The following is a 23,062-nucleotide window of genomic DNA, read 5'->3' as shown; positions in this document are numbered from 1 at the left end:
CCCCGCTCCGTGGGGGGCAGGATGGAAGTGGGGCTGCCCCCCCACGTTGGGTGACCCCAATGGAAAAGGGGGGGTGTTCCTGACACCCCACTTCTAGCGGAGGGGGTGGGGGGTGCACCCACCCCACCCAAGGCCCCGGGGTGGGGGGGGGCGGCGGGTGGGGCCCCGTTTTTCTCGATGGATTAATTACCGCTAATTATTATTATGATGATCATCCCCGAAAGGCGAACGGGTCGCGACACGTCCCCGCTCCCCGCGTTCCCAAGGGATTGGGGCGCAGGGCGGGGTGCCCACGTGGTGGAGTGGGGGGGTCCCCACCCATTCCCCCCCACCCCCCCATCTCCCACCCAAGGTCACCCATCGCCCCCCCCCACCCCAGGAGGTGACAGGATGGCGAGCGAGCGGCTGCGCGGTGCCCAGGACCTGTTGGATCTCACCTTCCAGTGTGAGTAGGGGGCGGTGGGTGGGTGGGGGTCCCCGACACCCTTTTGGGGTGCAGCCTGACCCCCCCCCACCTTGCAACCCCCCCCCCCCAGCGCTGGCCATGCAACACATGGACCTGAAACAAGTGGAACTGGACACGGCGGTGGCCAAAGTGGACGAACTCTCCCGACAACTCGAATCCCTCTGGACCGACGGTCCCGGACCCCCCAAGGTTGGGTTTGGAAGTGGGGGGACACACACTTGGGGGGGCCACCCCATTGTGTTTGCGCTCCCCCCCCCCACCATCACCCCATATCCAACCCGTGTGCCCCCAGGAGCCGTACAGCCCCAGCCGGACCCGCTCGCCCCTCGGCCGGAGGAGCCTGGCACCGGAGACCCCCGAGCTGCCCGGAGACGCGTTGGGGCGCCCCGGTTCCCCCCCGGACCCCCCATTATCTCCCGGGGGAGGATCGGGCCCCCTCGCCCCGACCCAAGGTCTTGGCGGTTCCCTACGAGGGGTTGACGCTCCCCAGCCCGGGGGGCCGAGCCCCCTCCCCGCGTCCCCATCGCCCCTACGAGTTCCTGGGGCTCGGGGGGGTCCCCGCGGTCGGGCGAGGGGTCCGTGTTCTTCCCCGAGCGGGCGCCCTCGCCCGGCCCCCCGCGCCCCCACCCTACGAGATGCACGGGCTGTACCCCTCCGTCAGCAGCCCCACCGTCACCTTCCGGGCGCAGGGTAAGGCCACCGCGGCGAGGGGACGCGGTGGGGACAGTCCCCGGGGGGCGCGGGTCCTGGTGTCCCCGTCCTGGGGTGCTCCTGTCTCTCTTCGGGAAGTCTCACCATGAGAGACCGCTCCATCCCGGGGTGTCCCCAAACCGGCCGGGTGTCCCCAATCTATCTTGGGGTGTCCCCAACCCACCCCAGGGTGTCCCCATCCCAGGGGGACCCCATCATGGGGTATCCCCGAGCCAGCCGGGTGTCCCCAATCTATCTTGGGGTGTCCCCAACCCACCCCAGGGTGTCCCCGTCCCAGGGGGACCCCATCATGGGGTATCCCCCGTCTTGGGGTGTCCCCGAGCCAGCTGGGTGTCCCCAATCTATCTTGGGGTGTCCCAACCCACCCTGGGCTGTCCCTGTCCTGGGGTGACCCCATCATGGGGCATCCCCCATGTCGGGGTGTCCCCAAGCTGTGCTCCTGTCCCCATCCCAGTGTGTCCCCGTCCCAGGGGAACCCCATCATGAGGTATCACCCATCTCAGGGTGTCCCCAAGCTGTGCTCCTGTCCCCATCCCAGGGTGTCCCCATCCCAGGGGGACCCCATCATGGGGTGTTCCCCATCTCGGGGTGTCCCCAAGTCGTGCCAGGGCGCTCCGGTCCCCATCCCAGGGTGTCCCTGTCCCAGGGGGACCCCATCGTGGGGTATCTCCCATCTTGGGGTGTCCCCAAGCTGTGCTCCTGTCCCCATCCCAGGGTGTCCCCATCCCAGGGTGTCCCCATCCCAGGGGGACCCCATCGTGGGGTGTTCCCCATCTCGGGGTGTCCCCAAGTCGTGCCAGGGCGCTCCGGTCCCCATCCCAGGGTGTCCCCATCCCAGGGTGTCCCTGTCCAGGGGGACCCCATCATGGGGTATCCTCCATCTCGGGGTGTCCCCAAGCTGTGCCGGGGCGCTCCTGTCCCCATCCCAAGGTGTCCCCATCCCAGGGGGACACCATCGTGGGGTGTTCCCCGTCTCGGGGTGTCCCCAAGTCGTGCCAGGGCACTCCTGTCCCCATCCCAGGGTGTCCCCATCCCAGGGGGACCCCATCATGAGGTGTTCCCCGTCTCGGGGTGTCCCCAAGTCGTGCCAGGGCACTCCTGTCCCCATCCCAGGGCGTCCCTGTCACCGGGTGCTCCCGCCCCACCCCGGGGTGCCCCAGCTGAGGGCCTGGGTGTGGGGGGGGTGTCTGGGTCACGCCGAGGGGGGGTCCCCTCAAGTCCCCGTCCCTGTCCCCCCCCAGATGACCTCATGATCAAGCGGCGGCCCCAGAAGAGCTGGAACGAGTCCGACCTGGACGTGGCCTATGAGAAGAAACCCCCCGGCTTGGGGGGCTACGACCGTGAGCTGGGGGGGGGCTTGGGGGGCACACGGGGGGCTGGGGGGCCAGGGCTTGGGGGGCAGCATGTGGGGGTCTGGGGGCTGATGGTTTGGGTGCTGGGGGGGGTCCAGGGCTCGGGGGGGCACAATGGGGGGTCTGGGGCTGATGGTTTGGGTGCTGGGGGGGTCCAGGGCTTGGGGGCACCAGGGGGGGTCTGGGGCTGTTGGTTTGCGTGCTGGGGGGGGGTCCGGGGATCGGGGGGCACCGGTGGGGGTCTGGGGCTGTTGGTTTGGGTGCTGGGGGGGGTCCAGGGCTCGGGGGGGCACCGGTGGGGGTCTGGGGCTGTTGTTTTGGGTGCTGGGGGGGGTCCAGGGCTTGGGGGGCAGCATGTGGGGGTCTGGGGCTGATGGTTTGGGTGCTGGGGGGGTCCAGGGCTCGGGGGGGCACCGGTGGGGGTCTGGGGCTGATGGTTTGGGTGCTGGGGGGGGTCCGGGGCTCGGGGGGGCACTGGTGGGGGTCTGGGGCTGTTGGTTTGGGTGCTGGGGGGGTCCAGGGCTCGGGGGGCACAATGGGGGGTCTGGGGCTGATGGTTTGGGTGCTGGGGGGGGTCCAGGGCTCGGGGGGCGCCAGTGGGGGTCTGGGGCTGATGGTTTGGGTGCTGGGGGGGGTCCGGGGCTCGGGGGGCACCAGTGGGGGTCTGGGGCTGTTGATTTGGGTGCTGGGGGGGGTCCGGGGCTTCGGGGGCACCAGTGGGGGTCTGGGGCTGTTGGTTTGGGTGCTGGGGGGGTCCAGGCTCGGGGGGGCACAATGGGGAGTCTGGGGCTGTTGATTTGGGTGCTGGGGGGGGTCTGGGGCTCGGGGGGCGCCAGTGGGGGTCTGGGGCTGTTGGTTTGGGTGCTGGGGGGGGTCCGGGGCTCGGGGGGGCACCAGTGGGGGTCTGGGGCTGTTGGTTTGGGTGCTGGGGGGGGTCCAGGGCTCGGGGGGGCACAATGGGGAGTCTGGGGCTGTTGGTTTGGGTGCTGGGGGGGGGTCCGGGGGCTCGGGGGGGCGCCAGTGGGGGTCTGGGGCTGTTGGTTTGGGTGCTGGGGGGGGTCCGGGGCTCGGGGGGGCACCAGTGGGGGTCTGGGGCTGTTGATTTGGGTGCTGAGGGGGGGTCCAGGGCTTGGGGGGCACCAGGGGGGGTCTGGGGCTGTTGGTTTGGGTGCTGGGGGGGGGTCCAGGGCTCGGGGGGGGCACAATGGGGAGTCTGGGGCTGTTGTTTTGGGTGCTGGGGGGGGTCTGGGGCTCGGGGGGCACCGGTGGGGGTCTGGGGCTGTTGGTTTGGGTGCTGGGGGGGTCCGGGGCTTGGGGGGCAGCATGTGGGGGTCTGGGGCTGATGGTTTGGGTGCTGGGGGGGGTCCAGGGCTCGGGGGGGCACCGGTGGGGGTCTGGGGCTGTTGGTTTGGGTGCTGGGGGGGGTCCGGGGCTCGGGGGGGCCCAATGGGGGGTCTGGGGCTGATGGTTTGGGTGCTGGGGGGGGTCCAGGGCTCGGGGGGGCACCGGTGGGGGTCTGGGGCTGTTGGTTTGGGTGCTGGGGGGGGTCCGGGGCTCGGGGGGCAGCATGTGGGGGTCTGGGGCTGATGGTTTGGGTGCTGGGGGGGGTCCGGGGATCGGGGGGCACCGGTGGGGGTCTGGGGCTGTTGGTTTGGGTGCTGGGGGGGGTCCAGGGCTTGGGGGGCAGCATGTGGGGGTCTGGGGCTGTTGGTTTGGGTGCTGGGGGTGGTCCGGGGATCTGGGGGGCAGCATGTGGGGGTCTGGGGCTGATGGTTTGGGTGCTGGGGGGGGTCCAGGGCTCGGGGGGGGCACCGGTGGGGGTCTGGGGCTGTTGGTTTGGGTGCTGGGGGGGGTCCGGGGCTCGGGGGGCACCAGTGGGGGTCTGGGGCTGTTGGTTTGGGTGCTGGGGGGGGTCCAGGGCTGCTGAGGGGGGGGTTCGGAGGCTGCCAGGCCGGGCGTGGCGTGCTGGGGCCCGAGGCGTGGCACTGAGGCGTGGCACTGAGGCGTGGCGCTGAGGCGTGGCACTGAGGCGTGGCACTGAGGCGTGGCACTGAGGCGTGTCCCCCCCCCGCCCAGGCAGCGGCGAGGGGCAGCCGGGGCTGCGGCCGTCCCTGGGGTTGGCGCTGGCACCCTGGAGGGAGTCGAGCCTGGACGGGGCGGGCGGACAGGGCAAGGTGAGTCCTTCCAGCGGCGCCTGACGCCGGGGTAGATGGGCACGGGGGCTCGGCTCCCTCCTCGACGCCTTGTTTCTCACGATCCCCCCCCACCCCTTTTTATTCTCACCCCCCAGGACGGCGCCTATGGGGGGCACAGCGCCACGCTGCCCCGAAACTACAAAGTGTCCCCATTGGCGGGCGAGCGACGGGCGGAGGGACCCTTTCGCCGTTCGGGTCCCGGCACCCTGCCCCGCGGGTGGCATTTCTCCCAGCAGCCCGTCTCCCGCATCCCCGTGCCCCCCCAGGGTGGGCGACCCCCCCGTCACAAACCTTTGCCCTCTCCATGATCTTCAAACTGCAAAACGCTTTTTGGGAGCAGGGGGTCGGTGGTCCCCGGGGGCTACCGCTGGTCCCCCGCGCACCCCAAAAACAGCCCCAGCTCCCGGCGCTGCCCCAGGCCCCCCCGGCGCTGAGCGGGGGCGAAGGTGAGGTGGCCGTGGGGTGGGGAGACATAGGGATTATTGGGGGGGTCCGTGGGGCTCCGGCGTGCTGACCCACTCGGGGTGGGGGGTCCGTGGGGCTCCGGCATGATGACCCACTCGGGGCGGGGGGTCCCTGGGGCTCCGGCGTGCTGACCCACTTGGGGTAGGGGGTCCGTGGGGCTCCGGCGTGATGACCCACCCAGGGCGGGGGGTCCGTGGGGCTCAGGTATGCTGACCCACTTGGGGTGGGGCATCTGTGGGGCTCCGGCGTGATGACCCACCCGGGGCGGGGGGTCCGTGGGGCTCCGGCGTGATGACCCACCCGGGGCGGGGGGTCCGTGGGGCTCCGGCGTGATGACCCACCCGGGGCGGGGGGTCCGTGGGGCTCCGGCGTGCTGACCCACCCGGGGCGGGGGGTCCGTGGGGCTCCGGCGTGCTGACCCACTCGGGGCGGGGGGTCCGTGGGGCTCCGGCGTGCTGACCCACTCGGGGCGGGGGGTCCGTGGGGCTCCGGCGTGATGACCCACCCGGGGCGGGGGGTCCGTGGGGCTCCGGCGTGATGACCCACCCGGGGGTGGGGGGTCCGTGGGGCTCTGGTGTGCTGGCCGCCCGGAGCAGGGGGTCATGGTGCTCAGGCGGTGGAGCACCCTGACCCCAGCCCCCTGGCAGGATCCGGGCGCCCCGTGCCCCCCGAGACCGTCCCGCCGGAGGGAGAGCCGGAGCTGGAGCGGCTGCTGCAGGGTGGGGAGACAGAGGGGCTGGAGAGGCCGCTCAGCCCCACACGGCTGCAGCCCCTCCTGCCCCCCGAGGCCCAGCGGGTCCCCGAGTTCGAGGAGGTGGCGCGGGTGCTGGCCGAGATGCCACGGCCCCTCAAGCGCCGTGGCTCCATGGAGCAGTGCCCAGGGCCGGCGCTGCCACCCACCCGCACCCGCCAGTACCAGCAGCTCATCACCCGCCTCCTGCATCGCCCGCCCCGCCGCGACGAGCCCCCGGTCCCCGGTGACGCCGGTGCCTCGCCCGACCTGCCACCCCCTACTCCGGCGGCCCCCGAGGCTCGGCCACCCCGCCACAGCCCACCGCCGCAGTCCCCCAGCAGCCCCGCACCCGCCCCGGTAAGTGGCTGCTGTCCCCGAGGTGCCACGCGGTGCCGGGTGTCCCTTGGAGCCCCCCAGGGTGCCATGCGGTGCCTGGTGTCCCTTGGAACCCCCGAGGTGCCACGCGGTGCCCTCAAAGTTCCCTGGGTGCCACATGGCACTGGGTGCCCTGGGAGGTGACCCCAAAGTCCCTTGGGTGCCAAAGAGAGCTGGGTGCCCTGGGAGGTGTCCCCAAGGTCCCCTGGGTGCCATAGAGTGCTGGGTGCCCTGGGAGGTGTCCCCAAGGTCCCCTGGGTGCCACATGGCACTGGGTGCCCCGGGAGGTGTCCCCAAGGTCCCCTGGGTGCCACATGGCACTGGGTGCCCCGGGAGGTGTCCCCAAGGTCCCCCGGGTGCCACATAGCACTGGGTGCCCCGGGGGGTGTCCCCAAGGTCCCCTGGTGCCACATGGCACTGGGTGCGCTGGGAGGTGTCCCCAAGGTCCCCTGGGTGCCACATGGCACTGGGTGCCCTGGGAGGTGTCCCCAAGGTCCCCTGGGTGCCATAGAGTGTTGGGTGCCCTGGGAGGTGTCCCCAAGGTCCCCTGGGTGCCATAGAGTGCTGGGTGCCCTGGGAGGTGTCCCCAAGCTCCCCTGGGTGCCATAGAGCACCGGGTGCCCTGGGAGGTGTCCCCAGGATTGCATGGGTGCTGTGTAGTACCGGGAGTCCCAGAAAGTGTCCTCAAAGTCCCCCAGGTGCCACATGGCATTGGGTGCCCCAGGAGGTGTCCCCGAGGTTCCCCGGGTGCCATAGAGCACTGGGTGCCCCGTGAGGTGTCCTCAAGGTACCCCAGGTGCCATACAACAACGGGTGCCCCAGATGTCCCCAAGGTCACCTGGGTGCCGCACTGCGCCGGGTGCCCTGGCAAGTGTTCCCAGGGTCCCCTGGTGCCGTCCAGCATCGGGTGCCACCACGGTGTCCCCCGGCCTCCCCTTGACCCCCCGGCTGCTGCAGGAACGGCGCTCGGCCCTGCGGGACCCCTCCTCACCCCGTAGGCGCCCCGGGGCCCGCGTGCGCCTCAACCCCCTGGTGCTGCTGCTGGATGCAGCCCTGACCGGGGAGCTGGACGTGGTGCAGCAGGCGGTGGCTGAGGTGGGACAGGGGACAGGGGACAGGGGACAGGGTGACAGGGAGAAGGGGTGGGTGGCGAGGGCAGGGGGACAGTGGGGACAGGGTGGCAGGGACAAGGGGTGGGTGTCAAGGGCTGGGGGACATTGGGGACAGGGTGACAGGGACAGGGGTGGGGTGGCGAGGGCTGGGGGACAGTGGGGACAGGGTGACAGGGACAAGGGGTGGGTGGCGAGGGCTGGGGGACAGTGGGGACAGGGTGGCAGGGACAAGGGGTGGGTGGCGAGGGCTGGGGGACAGTGGGACAGGGTGGCAGGGACAGGGGTGGGGTGGCGAGGGCTGGGGGACAGTGGGACAGGGTGACAGGGACAAGGGGTGGGTGGCGAGGGCTGGGGGACAGTGGGGACAGGGTGGCAGGGACAAGGGGTGGGTGGCGAGGGCTGGGGACAGTGGGACAGGGTGGCAGGGACAGGGGTGGGGTGGCGAGGGCTGGGGGACAGTGGGGACAGGGTGGCAGGGACAGGGGTGGGGTGGCGAGGGCAGGGGGACAGTGGGGACGGGGTGGCAGGGACAGGGGTGGGGTGGCGAGGGCTGGGGGACAGTGGGGACAGGGTGACAGGGACAGGGGTGGTGTGGCGAGGGCTGGGGGACAGTGGGGACAGGGTGACAGGGACAGGGGTGGGGTGGCGAGGGCTGGGGGACAGTGGGACAGTGTGTTGGGGACAGGGTGGCAGGGAGAGCTATTTGCCTGGTGCTCAGGGGTGGCAGGGGCTGGGGGTGGCAGCGGGGTGCTGGGGAGTGGCAGTGGGGGTGGCAGAGGGTGGCAGTGTGGGGACAGGCGTGCGTGTCCCCAGCTGAACGACCCCAGCCAGCCCAATGACGAGGGCATCACGGCGCTGCACAACGCCATCTGCGGCGCCAACTACAGCATCGTCGACTTCCTCATCGCCAGCGGGGCCAACGTCAACTCCCCCGACAGCACGGCTGGTGGGACGGGGGACGGGGGACCCACTGACATGGGGCTGGGGGGACGGGGGACCCCACAGCCACGGCTGGTGGGACGGGGACGGGGACCCACTGACATGGGGCTGGGGGGACGGGGGACCCCACAGCCATGGCTGGTGGGACGGGGACCTACTGACATGGGGCTGAGGGGATGGGGGACCCCACAGCCACGGCTGGTGGGACGGGGACCCACTTACGTGGGGCTGGGGGGACGGGGGACCCCACAGCCACGGCTGGTGGGACGGGGACCCACTGACATGGGGCTGAGGGGATGGGGGACCCCACAGCCACGGCTGGTGGGACGGGGACCCACTGACACGGGGCTGAGGGGATGGGGGACCCCACAGCCACGGCTGGTGGGACAGGGACCCACTGACATGGGCTGGGGGGACGGGGGACCCCACAGCCACGGCTGGTGGGACGGGGACCCACTGACACGGGGCTGAGGGGATGGGGGACCCCACAGCCACGGCTGGTGGGACGGGGACCCACTTACGTGGGGCTGGGGGGACGGGGGACCCCACAGCCACGGCTGGTGGGACGTGGGGTGGGGCCCGAGGACCCCAGGGACACAGAGGAGTGGGGACACCTGGGACCCCCAGACCCCCAGAGCCAGAGGGGATGGGGACGGGCACCCCAAGGACCCCCACAGCCACGGGGAACAGGGATGGGGACCCCAAGAACCCCCCTCCGAGCCTGGGGTGATCGGGGATGGGGACAGAGGGGGACAGGCACCCCAGTCACCCCCCAACAACCCCGGCTGAGCAGGGACAGGGGACGGGGACCCCAACCCGGCACCACTGGGGACGGGGACCCCAATAATCCCCGTCAGCCTCCAGTGAGCGGGGACCCCAATAACCCCCCGACAGCCCTCGGTGACCGTGGATGGGGTGGGACGGGGACGGGCACGGGGGGTCCCTCATCCCCGGGACACCGGGGTGGGTGGGTGGGGTCCTAGGGGTGCCCACCCTCCGCCCCCGTACCCCAAATTCCCCCCATCCCCACGGTGCCAGGACGCCGCTTCACTGCGCCGCCTCCTGCAACGACACGGGGGTGTGCGTGGCCCTGGTGCGCCACGGCGCCGCCATCTTCGCCACCACCACCAGCGACGGCAGCCTGGCCGTGGAGAAGTGCGACCCGTACCGGGAGGGCTACGCCGACTGCTACAACTACCTCACCGGTACCGGGGCACTGGGAGCACTGGGAGAACTGGGAGTGGATGGGTAATGGGGTGGGGCACGGGTACTAGGTAGGGTTACTGGGGTGTGATGGTACTGGGAGGAGGGATATGGGTACTGGGAGAGGGTATCGGGGGAATATGGGTACTGGGAGGGGGTACTGGGCAGGTTATGGGTACTGGGATGGGGGTACTGGGGTTCTGTGGGTACTGGGAGGGGGTACTGGGCAGGTTATGAGTACTGGGAGGGAGGTACTGGGGTTCTGTGGGTACTGGGTAGTAGGAATACGGGTACTGGGAGAGGGTTTCGGGGGAATAAGGGTACTGGGAGGGGGTACTGGGCAGGTTATGGGTACTGGGATGGGGGGTACTGGGGTTCTGTGGGTACTGGGAGGGGGTACTGGGCAGGTTATGAGTACTGGGAGGGAGGTACTGGGGTTCTGTGGGTACTGGGAGTAGGAATACGGGTACTGGGAGAGGGTTTCGGGGAATAAGGGTACTGGGAGGGGGTACGGGGCAGGTTATGGGTACTGGGATGGGGGTACTGGGGTTCTGTGGGTACTGGGAGGGGGTACTGGGCAGGTTATGAGTACTGGGAGGGAGGTACTGGGGTTCTGTGGGTACTGGGAGTAGGAATACGGGTACTGGGAGAGGGTTTCGGGGGAATAAGGGTACTGGGAGGGGATACTGGGCAGGTTATGGGTACTGGGATGGGGGTACTGGGGTTCTGTGGGTACTGGGAGGGGGTACTGGGCAGGTTATGAGTACTGGGAGGGAGGTACTGGGGTTCTGTGGGTACTGGGAGGAGGGATATAGGTACTGGGAGAGGGTATTGGGGGAATATGGGTACTGGAAGGGGGTACTGGCGTTCTATGGGTACTGGGAGGAGGGGTATAGGTACTGGGAGAGGGTATTGGGGGGATATGGGTACTGGGAGGGGGTACTGGGCAGGTTATGGGTACTGGGATGGTGGTACTGGGCTTCTATGGGTCCTGGGAGGGGGTACTGGGCAGGTTATGGGTACTGGGAGGGAGGTACTGGGGTTTTATGGGTACTGGGAGAAGGGATATAGGTACTGGGAGGAGGAATATAGGTACTGGGAGCAGGTATCAGGGGAATATGGGTACTGGGGAGGGAGTATAGGAGGATGTGGGTACTGGGAGGGGGGTACTGGGAGGGGTTATTGGGGGTATATGGATACTGAGAGGGAGTATTGGGGTTCTGTGGGTACTGGGAGGGGATACTGGGAGGGTATGGGTACTGGGAGGAGGTACTGGTCAAGTAGGGGTACTGTGAGAGAGTACTGGGGGTGTACAAGTACTGGGAAGGGGTACTGGGGTGGTATGGATACTGGGAGGGGGTACTGGGTGGCATGGACACTGGGAGGGGGTACTGAGAGGAGATATGGGGGGGATATGGATACTGGGAAGGCATACTGGGAAGGGTACAGATACTGGGAGGGGATACCAGGACCGGGTATGGGTTCAGGGCAGGGGGGGTGCCAGGAGTGCAGTGCTATGGGGGTGCTGGGGGGGTACGGGGTGCTATGGGGGTGCTGGGGGGCAATTGGGTGCCAGGGTGCAGTGCTATGGGGGTGCTGGGGGGGTTACGGGGTGCTGGGGGGGTCTCAGGGCGATGGGGTGAGAAGGGTGCAGTGCCATGTGGGTGCTGGGTGGGTTACGGGGTGCTGGGGGGTCTCAGGGCGATGGGGTGAGAAGGGTGCAGTGCCATGTCGGTGCTGGGGGGGGTTCGGGGTGCTGGGGGGGTCTCAGGGCGATGGGGTGCGAAGGGTGCAGTGCCATGTGGGTGCTGGGGGGGTTACGGGGTGCTGGGGTGGGTCTCGGCAATGGGGTGTGAGGGGTGCAGTGCCATGTGGGTGCTGGGTGGGTTACGGCGTGCTGGGGGGGTCTCAGGGCGATGGGGTGCGAAGGGTGCAGTGCCATGTGGGTGCTGGGGGGGTTACAGGGTGCTGGGGCGGGTCTCGGCAATGGGGTGCAAAGGGTACAGTGCTATGTGGGTGCGTTACGGGGTGCTGGGGGGGTCTCAGGGCGATGGGGTGAGAAGGGTGCAGTGCCATGTGGGTGCTGGGGGGGTTACGGGGTGCTGGGGCGGGTCTCGGCAATGGGGTGTGAGGGGTGCAGTGCCATGTCGGTGCTGGGTGGGTTACGGGGTGCTGGGGGGGTCTCAGGGTGATGGGGTGCGAAGGGTGCAGTGCCATGTGGGTGCTGGGGGGGTTACGGGGTGCTGGGGGGGTCTCAGGGCGATGGGGTGTGAGGGGTGCAGTGCCATGTGGGTGCTGGGTGGGTTACGGGGTGCTGGGGGGGGGCGGGTTCAGGGCAAGAGGGTGCTGGGGGTGCAGTGCCACGGAGGTGGGGGTGTTTGGGGGCACCCAGGGTGCTGACGTCCCCGTCCCCGCAGAGGTGGAGCAGAGCATGGGGGTGCTGAACAGCGGGGTGGTGTACGCGCTGTGGGACTACAGCGCCGAGTTCGGGGACGAGCTGTCCTTCCGCGAGGGCGAGCCCGTCACCGTCCTGCGCCGCCAGCCCCAGGAGGAGCTCGACTGGTGGTGGGGGTCCCTCTACGGCCACGAGGGCTACGTCCCCCGCAACTATTTCGGGGTGAGTGGGGGGGTGCCACAGCACCCAGGGCCCCAGGGGGGTCCCACAGCACCCACATCCCTCAGGGGGTCCTACAGCACCCATGGCCCCAGGGGGGTCCCACAGCACCCACAGCCACTCCACAGCCCCAGGGGAGATACCCACAGCACCCACATCCCTCAGGGGGTCCTGCAGTGCCCATAGCCCCATGGGGGGGGTCCCACAGCACCCACACAGCACCCATGGCCGTGGAGGGGGACCCACAACCCCTGAGGGTTCCCACAGCACCCAGAGCCACTCCACAGCCCCGGGGGGTGGTACCCACAGCACCCACGGCCCTGAGGGGGTCCCACAGCACCCGCATCCCTCAGGGTGTCCCACAGCACCCGCCGCCCCAGGGGGTTCCCACAGCACCCACGGCCTTGGAGGAGCACCCACACAGCACCCATGGCCGCAGAGGGTACCCATAGCACCCACCCACAGCCACTCCACAGCCCCAGGGGGGGTACCCACAGCACCCACATCCCTCAGGGGGTCCCACAGCACCCATGGCCCCAGGTGGGTCCAACAGCACCCACAGCCACTCCATAGCTCCAGGGGGGGGTACCAACAGCACCCATGGCCTTCAGAGGGTCCCACAGTGGCCATGGCCCCGGGGGGGGTCCCACAGCACCCATGGCCACCCCACAGCCCTCGGGGAGCACCCACACAGCACCCATGGCCGTGGACAGGGACCCACAGCCCCAGAGGGTTCCACAGCACCCATGGCCACCTCACAGCCTCAGGGGCTCAACCACAGCACCCGCAGCCCCAGGAGGGTGCCACAGCACCCATGGCCACCACCCCACAGCCCCAGGGGGACACCCACAGCACCCGTGACCCCGGGGAGGGGGGGGGACCCACAGCACCCATGGTCCCCACAGCCCCTCCATGGCCCTGAGGGTGGATCTCATGGCCCCTCCATGGCTTATCGTGCTGGGGGGCTGGGGGGTCACCCTCCCCCTGACACCCTCCCCCTGACACCCTCCCCCAGCTCTTCCCCAGGGTGCGGCCGCAGCGGAAGAAGGTCTGAGGGGGGACCCTGAAGACATGGGGGGGGCCTGGAGCCGGCCCCGGCCCCCGCAGCCGCTTGGGTGCATGGGTCCCCTTTGCCGGCGGGCACCTCCTCGGCTGCCCCCCATCCCGTCCCCCCCCTTTCCGAGCAAGGCACCGGGGTGCCCCCCACCCCGCGGTGTCATGTACCCCCTCAAGCTGGTGACAGCGGGTGTCACCCCACGGTGTTGGCTTCTCTGGGGAGTAAAGAGCCTTCGGCTGCGCCTGGTGGTCTCCGTCCTCTGCGTCACAGGGGGGGCGGGTGGGGGCTGTGGGGCCTCAGGGTGACACGGGTGGGGACACCCCGCTTGGGACTGGAGGGGTGACACAGGTGGGGGTCACCCTGCATCAGACTGGGGGGGGTGACATGGGTGGGGACATGGGTGGGGACGCCCTGCTCAGGACCGGAGGGGTTACGTGGTGGGTGGGGACACTCCACTTGGGACTGGGGGACACATATGGGTGTCATCATCGGGTGCTGTGAGCATCGTCGTGGGGTGCTGTGAGCATCGTCATGGGGGTGCTGTGAGCACTGTCATAGGGTGCTGTGAGCATTGTCATGGGGGTGCTGTGAGCATCGTCATGGGGTGCTGTGAGCATCGTCATGGGGGTGCTGTGAGCACCGTCATAGGGTGCTGTGAGCATTGTCATGGGGGTGCTGTGAGCATCATCATGGGGTGCTGTGAGCATTGTCATGGGGTGCTGTGAGCACCGTCATAGGGTGCTGTGAGCATTGTCATGGGGTGCTGCGAGCACCGTCATGGGGTGCTGTGAACATTGTCACGGTGGTGCTGTGAGCATCGTCATAGGGTGCTGTGAGCACCATCACGGGATGCTGTGAACATCGTCATGGTGGTGCTGTGAGCATCGTCACAGAGTGCTGTGAGCATCGTCATGGGGTGCTGTGAGCATCATCATTGGGTGCTATGAACATCATCACGGAGTGCTGTGAGCATCGTCATAGGGTGCTGTGAACATCGTCACGGGGTGCTGTGAGCATCATCATGGGGTGCTGTGAGCATCGTCATGGGGCGCCTCAGCCCAGCCTTGGTTGACCCCCCAGCGCCAGCTCCGCTGCCCAAGGTGGCTCCTGGGCATCTCTACACCGCTGCTCCGAGACAACCCCGTGGCCTTTCTCATCTCATCGCCAAGGGAAATTTTGCTCCCTGACACGGAGCCCCTCAATCCCTGGCATCCCTGAAGTCCTTCCGCAGTTGGGCCTTCTTGCCCTCCATGCCAAATCACTCCTTGGTCATGAATGACCATGGCTGAGCATGGACAATTTGAATTTTCCCTTCACCTCCCTCCCCGTGGTGGCCCCAGGAGGCGGCTAAGGTGTCTCCACCCCTGGCGATAAAAGAAACACTTAAACTGTGAGAAACGTCATCTTGGTGATGTCTTGAATGCTACGCACTGCCAGGAGATGAACTGGAAGCGTCTTGGGTTTTATTTTGGCTTTGCCTGTCGCATATTATTCCTGGAACTGAAATGGTCCTTGACCTGTGTGGTGGGCTGGCCCCAGCCAGCAGCTAAGCCCCCAGCCAGCCGCTCGCTCACTCCTCTGTCATGGGGGTGGGCGAGACAATCAGGCGGGCGAAAAGGGAGGTAAACACGTGGGTCAAGATAAAGGCAGTTTAAGAAGTGAAGCAAAGCCATGCATGCAAGCAAAGCCAAGCGAGGAGCTCATTCACCACTTGCCCTGGCAGGAGGGTGTCCAGCTGCTTGCTCGAAGCAGGGCTCCATCAGGCGTAGCCCTGGCTCAGGGAGACAAACCCCGTCACCCCAGAGGTTCCCTCTTCCTCCTGTGGGACAGCCGAGCGGCTCCCGCTGAGCATGACATCGCGCGGTGTGGGCTATGCCTCTGGTCAGCATGGGTCAGCTGTCTCGGCCGAGTCCTCTCCCGACTTCTTGCCCTCCTCAGCCCACTCGCTGGGGGCAGTGAGGGAAGAAGAAAAGGCCTCGAGGCTGTGCAAGCCCCACTAAGCCACTGCCACTGCCAAACATGGCCCGTGTCATCAAGCTGGGCGAGTATTGCCTTAAATGTTATGTCCTGTCCCGTGCGCACCGCCATGAGGTGGGGTTGGCATTGCCCTATATGGTATGTCCAGGATGTGCACGCAGAGGTGACAGTGGGGCCCTTTGTGACCTCCCTTTGTGACACCCCACTGCGCTGCATGTGGTCGGCATGGCTGTGGCCCCCAGCCCGCAGTGTCCGGCAGGACGGTGACGGGACAGGGCAGGAGCACAGAGCTGTCGAGGAGCCCCCGAGCACTGCCCGCGTCTCTACCCGACGCCCCCGGCAGCCGCGCGGCACCAAGGCCCTTTGCCGAAGCTTCCCCCTTCCCTGCCCCTACCCCTTTCCTCCGTCCTGCAGGATGGCGCAGAGTGCCCCCAGCTGCCCCACGCTGGCCTGGCAGGAGAACGGGGCTCCCCAGGAGAGCAGCTCTCCACCGGAGCCCCAGGTGCTCTGCACGGTCCTGCCACTGCAGATCGGTGAGTGAGGGACCCTGGGGGTCTGGGCAGGGCTGGGGCCAGCGAGCACACCCTGCTCGACGCCCGCGGGTGGGGGGCACGACACTGCCTGAATGACAGGGCTGCTCAGGGCTGGCAGGGGACCCAGCTCCTGCTCCAGGGCACAGGCAGCGAGAGGCAGCTGGGCTGGCAGGAGGCAGCAATGCTGTGGGACGGGGACCTTTCCTGCCCGTCTGCAAGCGAGTTCCTCAGCTGGGGGCACTGGGGGCTTTCCCCGCCACACTGTGCTCCAGCATCGCAGCCTGCCTGCCGGGCACCCTCCAGCCCTGACATGCATGGGAAGCCTGTGCCAGGGGAGCGGGCACGGGCCGGACGGAAGGCAGAGCTCCTTCCTCTGCTCTTTCCTGCCACCAGACCCTCTCTACAGCCCTCCCTGCTCTCCTCCTTTATTAGATGCCAGCTGGTTACCTGTGTATGAAGAGGAAGACGAAAGCGTGGACTTCATCCTGGCCTTTCTCAGCAGCCCAGAAAAGGTAACCGCGGACATTTCGAACGCGGCTGTGCCGGCGGCTGCTGACAGGGGCTCTGCTGCCTGCTGCCAGGCTGCTGGCAGTGTGCTGCCTGGGCAGAGCTGCTTCTCCCAGCTGTCCCGCACGGCACTGCACCCCCAGTGCTCGGGTCCCACTGGCCGTGTGTGTCCCCCCTCTCACGCTCCCTGTTTGTCCCTCTGTCACCCGGCTGCCAGGAGGAGAGCCAGAAGATTAAGTTCCTTAAGTGCATCTGCAACCTGTGCAGAACCGCCAGGCACCAGGGCTTGTCCCAGGGCCTAGATGACTTCTGCCACAGATATGAGCTGGCAGAGAATATCCAGGTGAGGGGACGCTCTGTGGAAGGGGGCAAGGCCCCCTCTGAGGACAGCACTTGGGCTGGGCGGGGGTCTGGTGGCACTGGCTGCTGGCAGCTGCCAGGTCCCATCCCGGCTGTGCTCTGCAGGTGCTGCTGGAAGAGGAGCCCAAGGACCAACTGTGCACGGCGGTGCGGCAGAAAGCCATGCTTGCCATCGCCGAATTGAGGTACCTGCCCATCCCTTCTGGGGACCCCTTCCCCAGAGGTCCATGTCCACCTGCCCGAGGCCTCGAGGCACTTCTCCCTGGGGTGCTGGGGTGACACTGGGACACGCAGGACGGGACGCTGTGTTGTTGTGGTGACACTGGGACACCAGTGTCCGACTGGCCCCTCTCCCTCTTTGCAGCTCAGTGGAGGCAGTGCTGGAGGGCAAAGAGAAAAGCCTCCTACAAGCCTGCTTCTCGAGTGTCTTCTCGCTTCCTTCAAAAGAGGACATGCAGGGCGTAGGCACTCAACTCTACGTTCAGGTAAGCGCTGGGTGAGCTACAGGAGCCCCCAGTCCCTCTGGGCTGCTCCCTGGCCACCCCGTGTCTCGCTAGGAGCAGAGATCCAAGGCAGGGCAGGGTCTCGGCTTTGCTTTCCCACCCTCACCCCTTTGTGCTCTTCCCACGGCCCTGGCCATGTCTAGTGCCGCAGGCTGCCCTGCCCGCAGCAGATTGTCTGCCCCTGGCTCTCTCCCAGGCACGGCGAGGCAGTGCGGGAGTCCTCCCTCGGCGCTGGGAGTTCAGATCAGTCTCCTGGGCATGGGAGGGACAGCAGAATCACTGCCACAACACTTTGTCCTCCTTGCAGACCGTGAACGCCATGGACACCATGCTGGAGAAGTTGGTGCTCAGCTTTCATGCCTCCAGAGTCAGCGAGGAGCTGCAGATTATCTTGCAGGTCTGACATGTGCCAAGAGTGGGGCTGTTCCTCGCCCTGGAGGGAAGGGGTTGCCCACTCTTGAGTGGATGGTCCCCAGGGCAGTGCCATGCAGAGGCAGCACACTGCAGGGAGGCTGCCCACCTCCCTCGGGTAACCAAGGGCTGCCCGCCAGGCTCTTCTGGAGCACAGTGGCTGCAGAGGGTGGCATCTGCCCACCTGCCTGGCCATAGGGCTGGCCTGGGACTTTTGTCCCAAGCCTGCGAGGGACCCTAGGGGCAGGAACCCCACTACAGGCTTGGCTCGAGATCAGAGGAAGCCTCGATGGACTCTGCGAGTCCAGCCCAGGAGCTGAGCAGCGCTGCTTCTGCTGGAGCACGTCTCTGCTCCCAGGGCACACCAGCACCTTCTCTCTCCCCAGATGCTCTTGACTTTCACCATCTCTGAGAGAGCAGTTGTGCGAAAGAGGGCCGTCGGGAGGATTAGGACGCTGAGCCATTTGCTGGCCAACTATCCCTCGCTGAAGGTAAGGACCCAGCACCCGCCAGCCAGACCATCTTCCATTCCCTGCACACCGGTGCAGCCGGCAGCTCAGAGGTGCCTGCAAGGCAAGCCTGGGCACAGGTTTGGGCGCTCTGCCAGCCTCTGTGCTGAAGCGGGGCTCTTGGTCCCTCCGTCTCCCATGGGCTTCTCTCCCCAGCCCCCTCTCTGCCAGGAGCCAGCTCTGGCAGAAGTCCTGTGTCAGACGGGACTGCCCAAAGAGCATGGTGCGAGCCCAGGCCCAGCTCTGCCTGCACGGGGCTGCTGCCCAGCTGGCTGCTTTGGGGGACGGGGTCCGCAGGGCCCTGCAAAGCTCTGACCCACCTGCATCCAGCCCTGGGCACACTCGGGGCTTCAGGGCTTTGGCCCCAGGTTCCTGCCCTCAGCCCTTCTGCTGTTCTGCCTCCCTTGCCCAGGCCGGTCAACATGAGGACAGATGTGCCTCCTACGGAGAGATCCAGATCCCAATCCTCGGACAGCTGCTAGGACATCTCCTCCTGCTCATGTCATTCAAGGAAGGAGAGACCAGCCATGTGGCTTTGGATGCTCTTTGTTCCCTCGTCGTATTCTACCGCCAGCAAAGCTGTAAGAGAAGCTGTGGTGGGCTGCATCCCTCCATCACCCGATACATCTGCTTGTCTTCCTGGTAAGCTTGCTGGCAAAGCTGCTGCGTCTTAGCAACTCATCTGTGTTTGCCCCACTCTTTAGGCATGACACTGCGAGAGGATAATGCACAGCTCCCAGGGGATTGGGAAGCGGAGACCACCTCCTTGTGCTCTTTGCCCAACACCAGGCACGTTACCCAGGTAATGAGCTCCCCCCTTGCTGGGACTCTTGTCCGTGGCATCAGCCGGCCACTTGTGTGAGCAAAGGCAGGCAGAATCAGCGGGGCTGGTGTGGCCTCACGGTCCCTGGTGAGAGGGTTCCCGCTGTCCCCAAACAGGGACAATGCGGGGGCTGCACTCCACCGTCCCAGCAGCAGCTCCAGCCCTCCCGGCCACCAGCAAGCCCTGCTTCTCTGTAGGGCCAGCACACCGTGCCCATGAGCACACCCAACCCTCCTCCTGCACCCTGGGGGCCCTCTCTTCTCATCCTCCCCCTGCAGGGACTGCCAGCAGTCCCTGCTGCCAGCTTTCCTGCGGGCACTGCCACCAGCACTGCCGGGCACCTCTGGCCAGGGCTGCTGGCGCTGCCCAGGGAAGCAGCACCATCAGGGCACTCGGTGTGACATGGCTTCGCTCCCTGCCTTCCTCCCACAGGCCTTTGCAAAATACCTCCAGCCTTCTGAGGGGACAGACATCGTCCTTGTGGCCATCGAGGCGATGAGAGACTCCAGCGTCTTTGACAAGCAGGCGGCAAGAAACTTGCTGGATGTGGTCACGAGAAACCCTGACTTCTGGCTGGCGGATGTAAGTGGCCTGTGGCTGGACTGCCCTGCCCTTCAGCCCTGTCAGGCCTTGTTCTCCCTCCCTCTCCATCCCTCCTTCCCAAACCCAGGTGTCTTGGGCACCTGATGCCACCTCAAGGCAGCAGAGAGGGATGGGAAGGGCAGCTGAGGAAATGGCTGCACTCCAGTGGCAGCACCATCCTCACCCGCATCCCCTCCAGGTGCCACAGATCACGAGCTGCATCCACAAAAACCTGTCATCCATCAACACGGAGTCATCCCGGCAGAGCGTGGAGTCACTGCTTCTCCTGATGGTTAACAAGTACCCTGGGGAGGTAGTCATGACGCTGTTGAAGATCGCTCCACCAGGAGACAGGTACTGGCCCTGACAGCCTTGAGGGCTTGCTCCCTGTGGGGAGAGGGGCCCGGAGACTCTCTGCCTGCCGGGCGCTGCGTTATGCGGGGCTGAGCCGCGCCACGCTGCTGTGGCCAAGGCTGACAGAGCGCTCTGGCTTGCAGCGTTGGCATGGTCATGTGGGAGGTGATGTTCTCCGTGCCCCAGTCTTTGGACAGCATTTTGAAGGAGCTGTTCAGCCAACTCCAGGACTGGCAGAAGAGCCTCTTCTGCACTTACCAAGAAGATACCTGCATGCTTCGCTTGGCTGTGAGTTACCAGAAAAAGCTCCGGTGCCCTTGTCCTCAGCTGCCGATGGGAACCGGGAGCTGCACGGTGCGGGGAGCCCCGCCAGCTCTGCCGGTCGCTCACTGCTGGGTTTCTTTCAGCTGCTGGCCTGCAGTGATTTGGAAGATGAGGATTTTGCTCCAACGTACAAAGCCTGGAGGTTTCTGAGGCATCCGAGCCTGATGATGCTCTCCCTGGTGCTCAGGGGCCTCATCACGCTGTCGAAGAGAGCCGAGATGGTGAGCAGGGCATCATCAAGGGGAGCCATGTGGGCAGCTGGGGGCTGGGGCAGTGGGTAAGGTGGTGGCCTGGCCTTGGCTGGGAGTCAGGCAGTGGGGTGAGTGCTCCAAACGCCCTCCCTGCCACGGTGGGGCCTGGTGTCTGCCTGGGGAGCTTTCTAGGCATGGACCGTTTCACAAGAAGGAAACTCTGTCTTTCATACAGGCAAGAAGAATGCAGGTCCTCCTGCCAGGCATGATGGAGGTCCTGCAGGGTGACAATGAATATATCAAGATGAAGGCCCTGGTGGTCTTCCAAAACGTGATGGGTCACCTGAACATGAAGGAGGCCAGCCCCATCGCTGTGCAGCTGGCAGAGAAGCTCCTGCCCTTCTTTGACAAGGTAAGGGCTGATGTGGGAGCCTGAGCCCCACAGATGGGCACCGGGCAAGGACAGCTGCCCTTCAGCCCAGCCCTGCGAGCAGCCCTCGGAGCAGAGTCTTCTCTCCTTTCTCCCCCGGGCTCTCCTGGGATGGCTTCTGGGTTCTGCAGCCCAGTCCAGCTTCTCCGACAGCTGCTCTCAGAGTCCCGAGGGCTCCCCCAGCTGCGCTGCAGGGCGAGACCACATGTTCTCCCCAGACGCCGTGGCGAGGGGCTGAGGCTGAGCCAGTGGTGCGTGCCCCAGAGGCATTGCCAAGGACCAGCCAGCCTCCTCCTCAGCCTGGCTGTGGGGAGCTCTTCCCTAACACAGCTGGTGCAGCGGGTGGGGGATGCTGGGTGGCTGGGAGAGCACTTGCAGGCGCAGGCACTGCCTGAAGGAAATCTCTTTCACGAGCCTGGGGCCATTCAGCTGCGGCTGCAGATGTGGCCCACAACGCCAGTGTGCAGAATCCGACCCTGGAGCATCTCCCCTCACATCAGCCATGCCAACGCTTCTGCTCACCGCGGGCAGAGAGCTACTGTTGCTGAAGTCCTACTGTGCTTCTCCCTACCAGGAGAACAGTGAGCTGAGAGAGGTCTCCATCAGCCTCTTCAGAGACCTGATGAAGACTGTGGTGGGGAGAAACAAGAGACAGATGAAGAAGAAAGTGCGAATGAGCCTGGTCCCGCTGTTCTTTCGCATGAGCGATGAAACGCAGAGCGTGGCCAAGGTACAGGTTTCAAAGCTAAGCAGTGATGCAGGGAAGAGACCCCCAGACGCTTGGGCCAGGGCATGTCCCGGCTTCCTAAGGGCGGGATCACCCCAGGAACAAAGCCAAGAGGAGAGTCACGCCAAGTGTCCTTCCCCTGGTTGTGGTGCCATCTCCCTGCTTCTGCCGTTCTGCAGGCCTCCGGGGAAGCCCTCCTTGCTGCAGCAGAGCTCCTCAAGTGGAAAGAGCTCAAACACCTGGTGCAGACACAGCAGATATGGAGGATTGGAGAGTGCTTGGTGAGGACAAGCCCCAGGGCCCAGGCTGGATGAGGGCTGCCCCCGTGTCTGGGCTGTGGGCTGTGCAGCTGTGCCTCGCCTGCCCTGCTCCAGCCCGGAGCCCACAGCCTGGAGCTGCTTCCTTCTTCCCTGTCCTCAAGAACGGAGCCCCCAAGGGCTCTTCTCCCCGCCCTTCTCCCCTCCCTGCACCCAGCGGGAGAGAGGGGTCTCAGCAAGGGTGGGTGCTGGGAGAAGGGGCTGGTCCGGCCAACTGGGGAGGCTCTGTGACATGCCCATACCCTTGTGCTCTCTCCAGCTGGTGCAGGACAGGAGCAGGGCTGAAGAATACTTGAAGCAGAGCCTGCCATACCTGGAGGATGCTCAGGCCACCTTGCGAGAGGCAGCCCTCAGGTTCATTGGTGAGCCACAGCCCCCGGGGTCCCTCTTTTGGCAGCCTGGCCCCAGTCCCCGCCGCTGCACCGGCAGCAAGGAGCAGCCCTGGGGCTGCCCCATGCAGGGCCTTGGCCTCCTTCTCCCAGCCCTGCCCATGCAGGTGGGCTTGGTGGCCACCTTGCTCAGTCCCAACCCCTCGGCTACTGCTCTTCCCTGGGGTCGGCCCTGATGAGGGGGAGGAGGGCGCTGTGCTGCTGGGAGCATGCTGGGGAGCGGGAGGTCTGACGAAGCTCTGTGCCTAGGGCTTGCCGCGCGGCCCCTGAGGGACCAAAGCAGGGAGAAGCTGTCTGAGATCTGCAGCGGTGAGTAGGGGCACTGCGGTGTTGGCCGGGGCTGGTGGGGCAGGGGACAGAGCCTGGGCAAGGTGCTGCCATGCCTTGCCCTGCTCCAGGGCAACACTTCAGGGGCAGGGGAACATGTCAGGGCCATTTGGGGCATTCCTGGGCAGCAGCTCTCTCCTGGCCAGGGAAAGAGGTAGGTGGGGCTGGCGTGGTCAGGAGGGGATGCCTGGGGCTCTCTGCAGACACAGGGGGTCATCTTGCCTCTGTTTCTCTCTGTCACAGCCCTTGGGACCTTGGAGAAAGACAGCGAACTCTCCATCCGTTCCCTGGCAGCTCAGACCATCCTCATCCTGAGCCCTCCAACGATGCAGCTGAGATCAAGATGCACCCTGCGAGCACTGTGCTGCTGGTGCTGCTAAGCCAGGCAGAGGTGCAGCTCTTCTCAGGAAGATGGCTCATGTTTAATAAAGCCGAAACACACGTTGTCCTTCAGATGTGTATCTGCCACACAGCGAGGAAAGGGCACAAAAAGGGTTGTTCCAGCTCTGGCCACCCCATGGTCTCTGGGCTTCCCAGCGAGGCCCCAGCATCTGCCACTGTTGCATTGCCACTTCC

At 66.5% G+C, this 23,062-nt stretch overlaps 1 protein-coding gene across 1 annotated transcript; it reads left to right on the top strand.

Annotated features, from left to right (window-relative positions):
• The first annotated feature begins 376 nt into the window (after window positions 1-376).
• Window positions 377-13,295, top strand: PPP1R13L (protein phosphatase 1 regulatory subunit 13 like). Its single transcript, XM_059833201.1, has 13 exons — window positions 377-445; window positions 537-655; window positions 759-969; window positions 1,061-1,156; window positions 2,419-2,517; window positions 4,606-4,703; window positions 4,820-4,991; window positions 5,837-6,267; window positions 7,255-7,392; window positions 8,223-8,389; window positions 9,387-9,553; window positions 11,969-12,168; window positions 13,181-13,295. The coding sequence occupies exons 1-13, from the start codon at window positions 391-393 to the stop codon at window positions 13,217-13,219; spliced, it is 1,992 nt and encodes a 663-aa protein (XP_059689184.1). The 5' UTR covers window positions 377-390; the 3' UTR covers window positions 13,220-13,295.
• The last annotated feature ends 9,767 nt before the right edge of the window (window positions 13,296-23,062 follow it).

The sequence above is a fragment of the Gavia stellata genome, chromosome 42, assembly GCF_030936135.1.
Source record: "Gavia stellata isolate bGavSte3 chromosome 42, bGavSte3.hap2, whole genome shotgun sequence".
In the NCBI taxonomy this organism is placed as follows: domain Eukaryota; kingdom Metazoa; phylum Chordata; class Aves; order Gaviiformes; family Gaviidae; genus Gavia; species Gavia stellata.
This window is presented reverse-complemented; position numbering and strand designations above follow the sequence as displayed.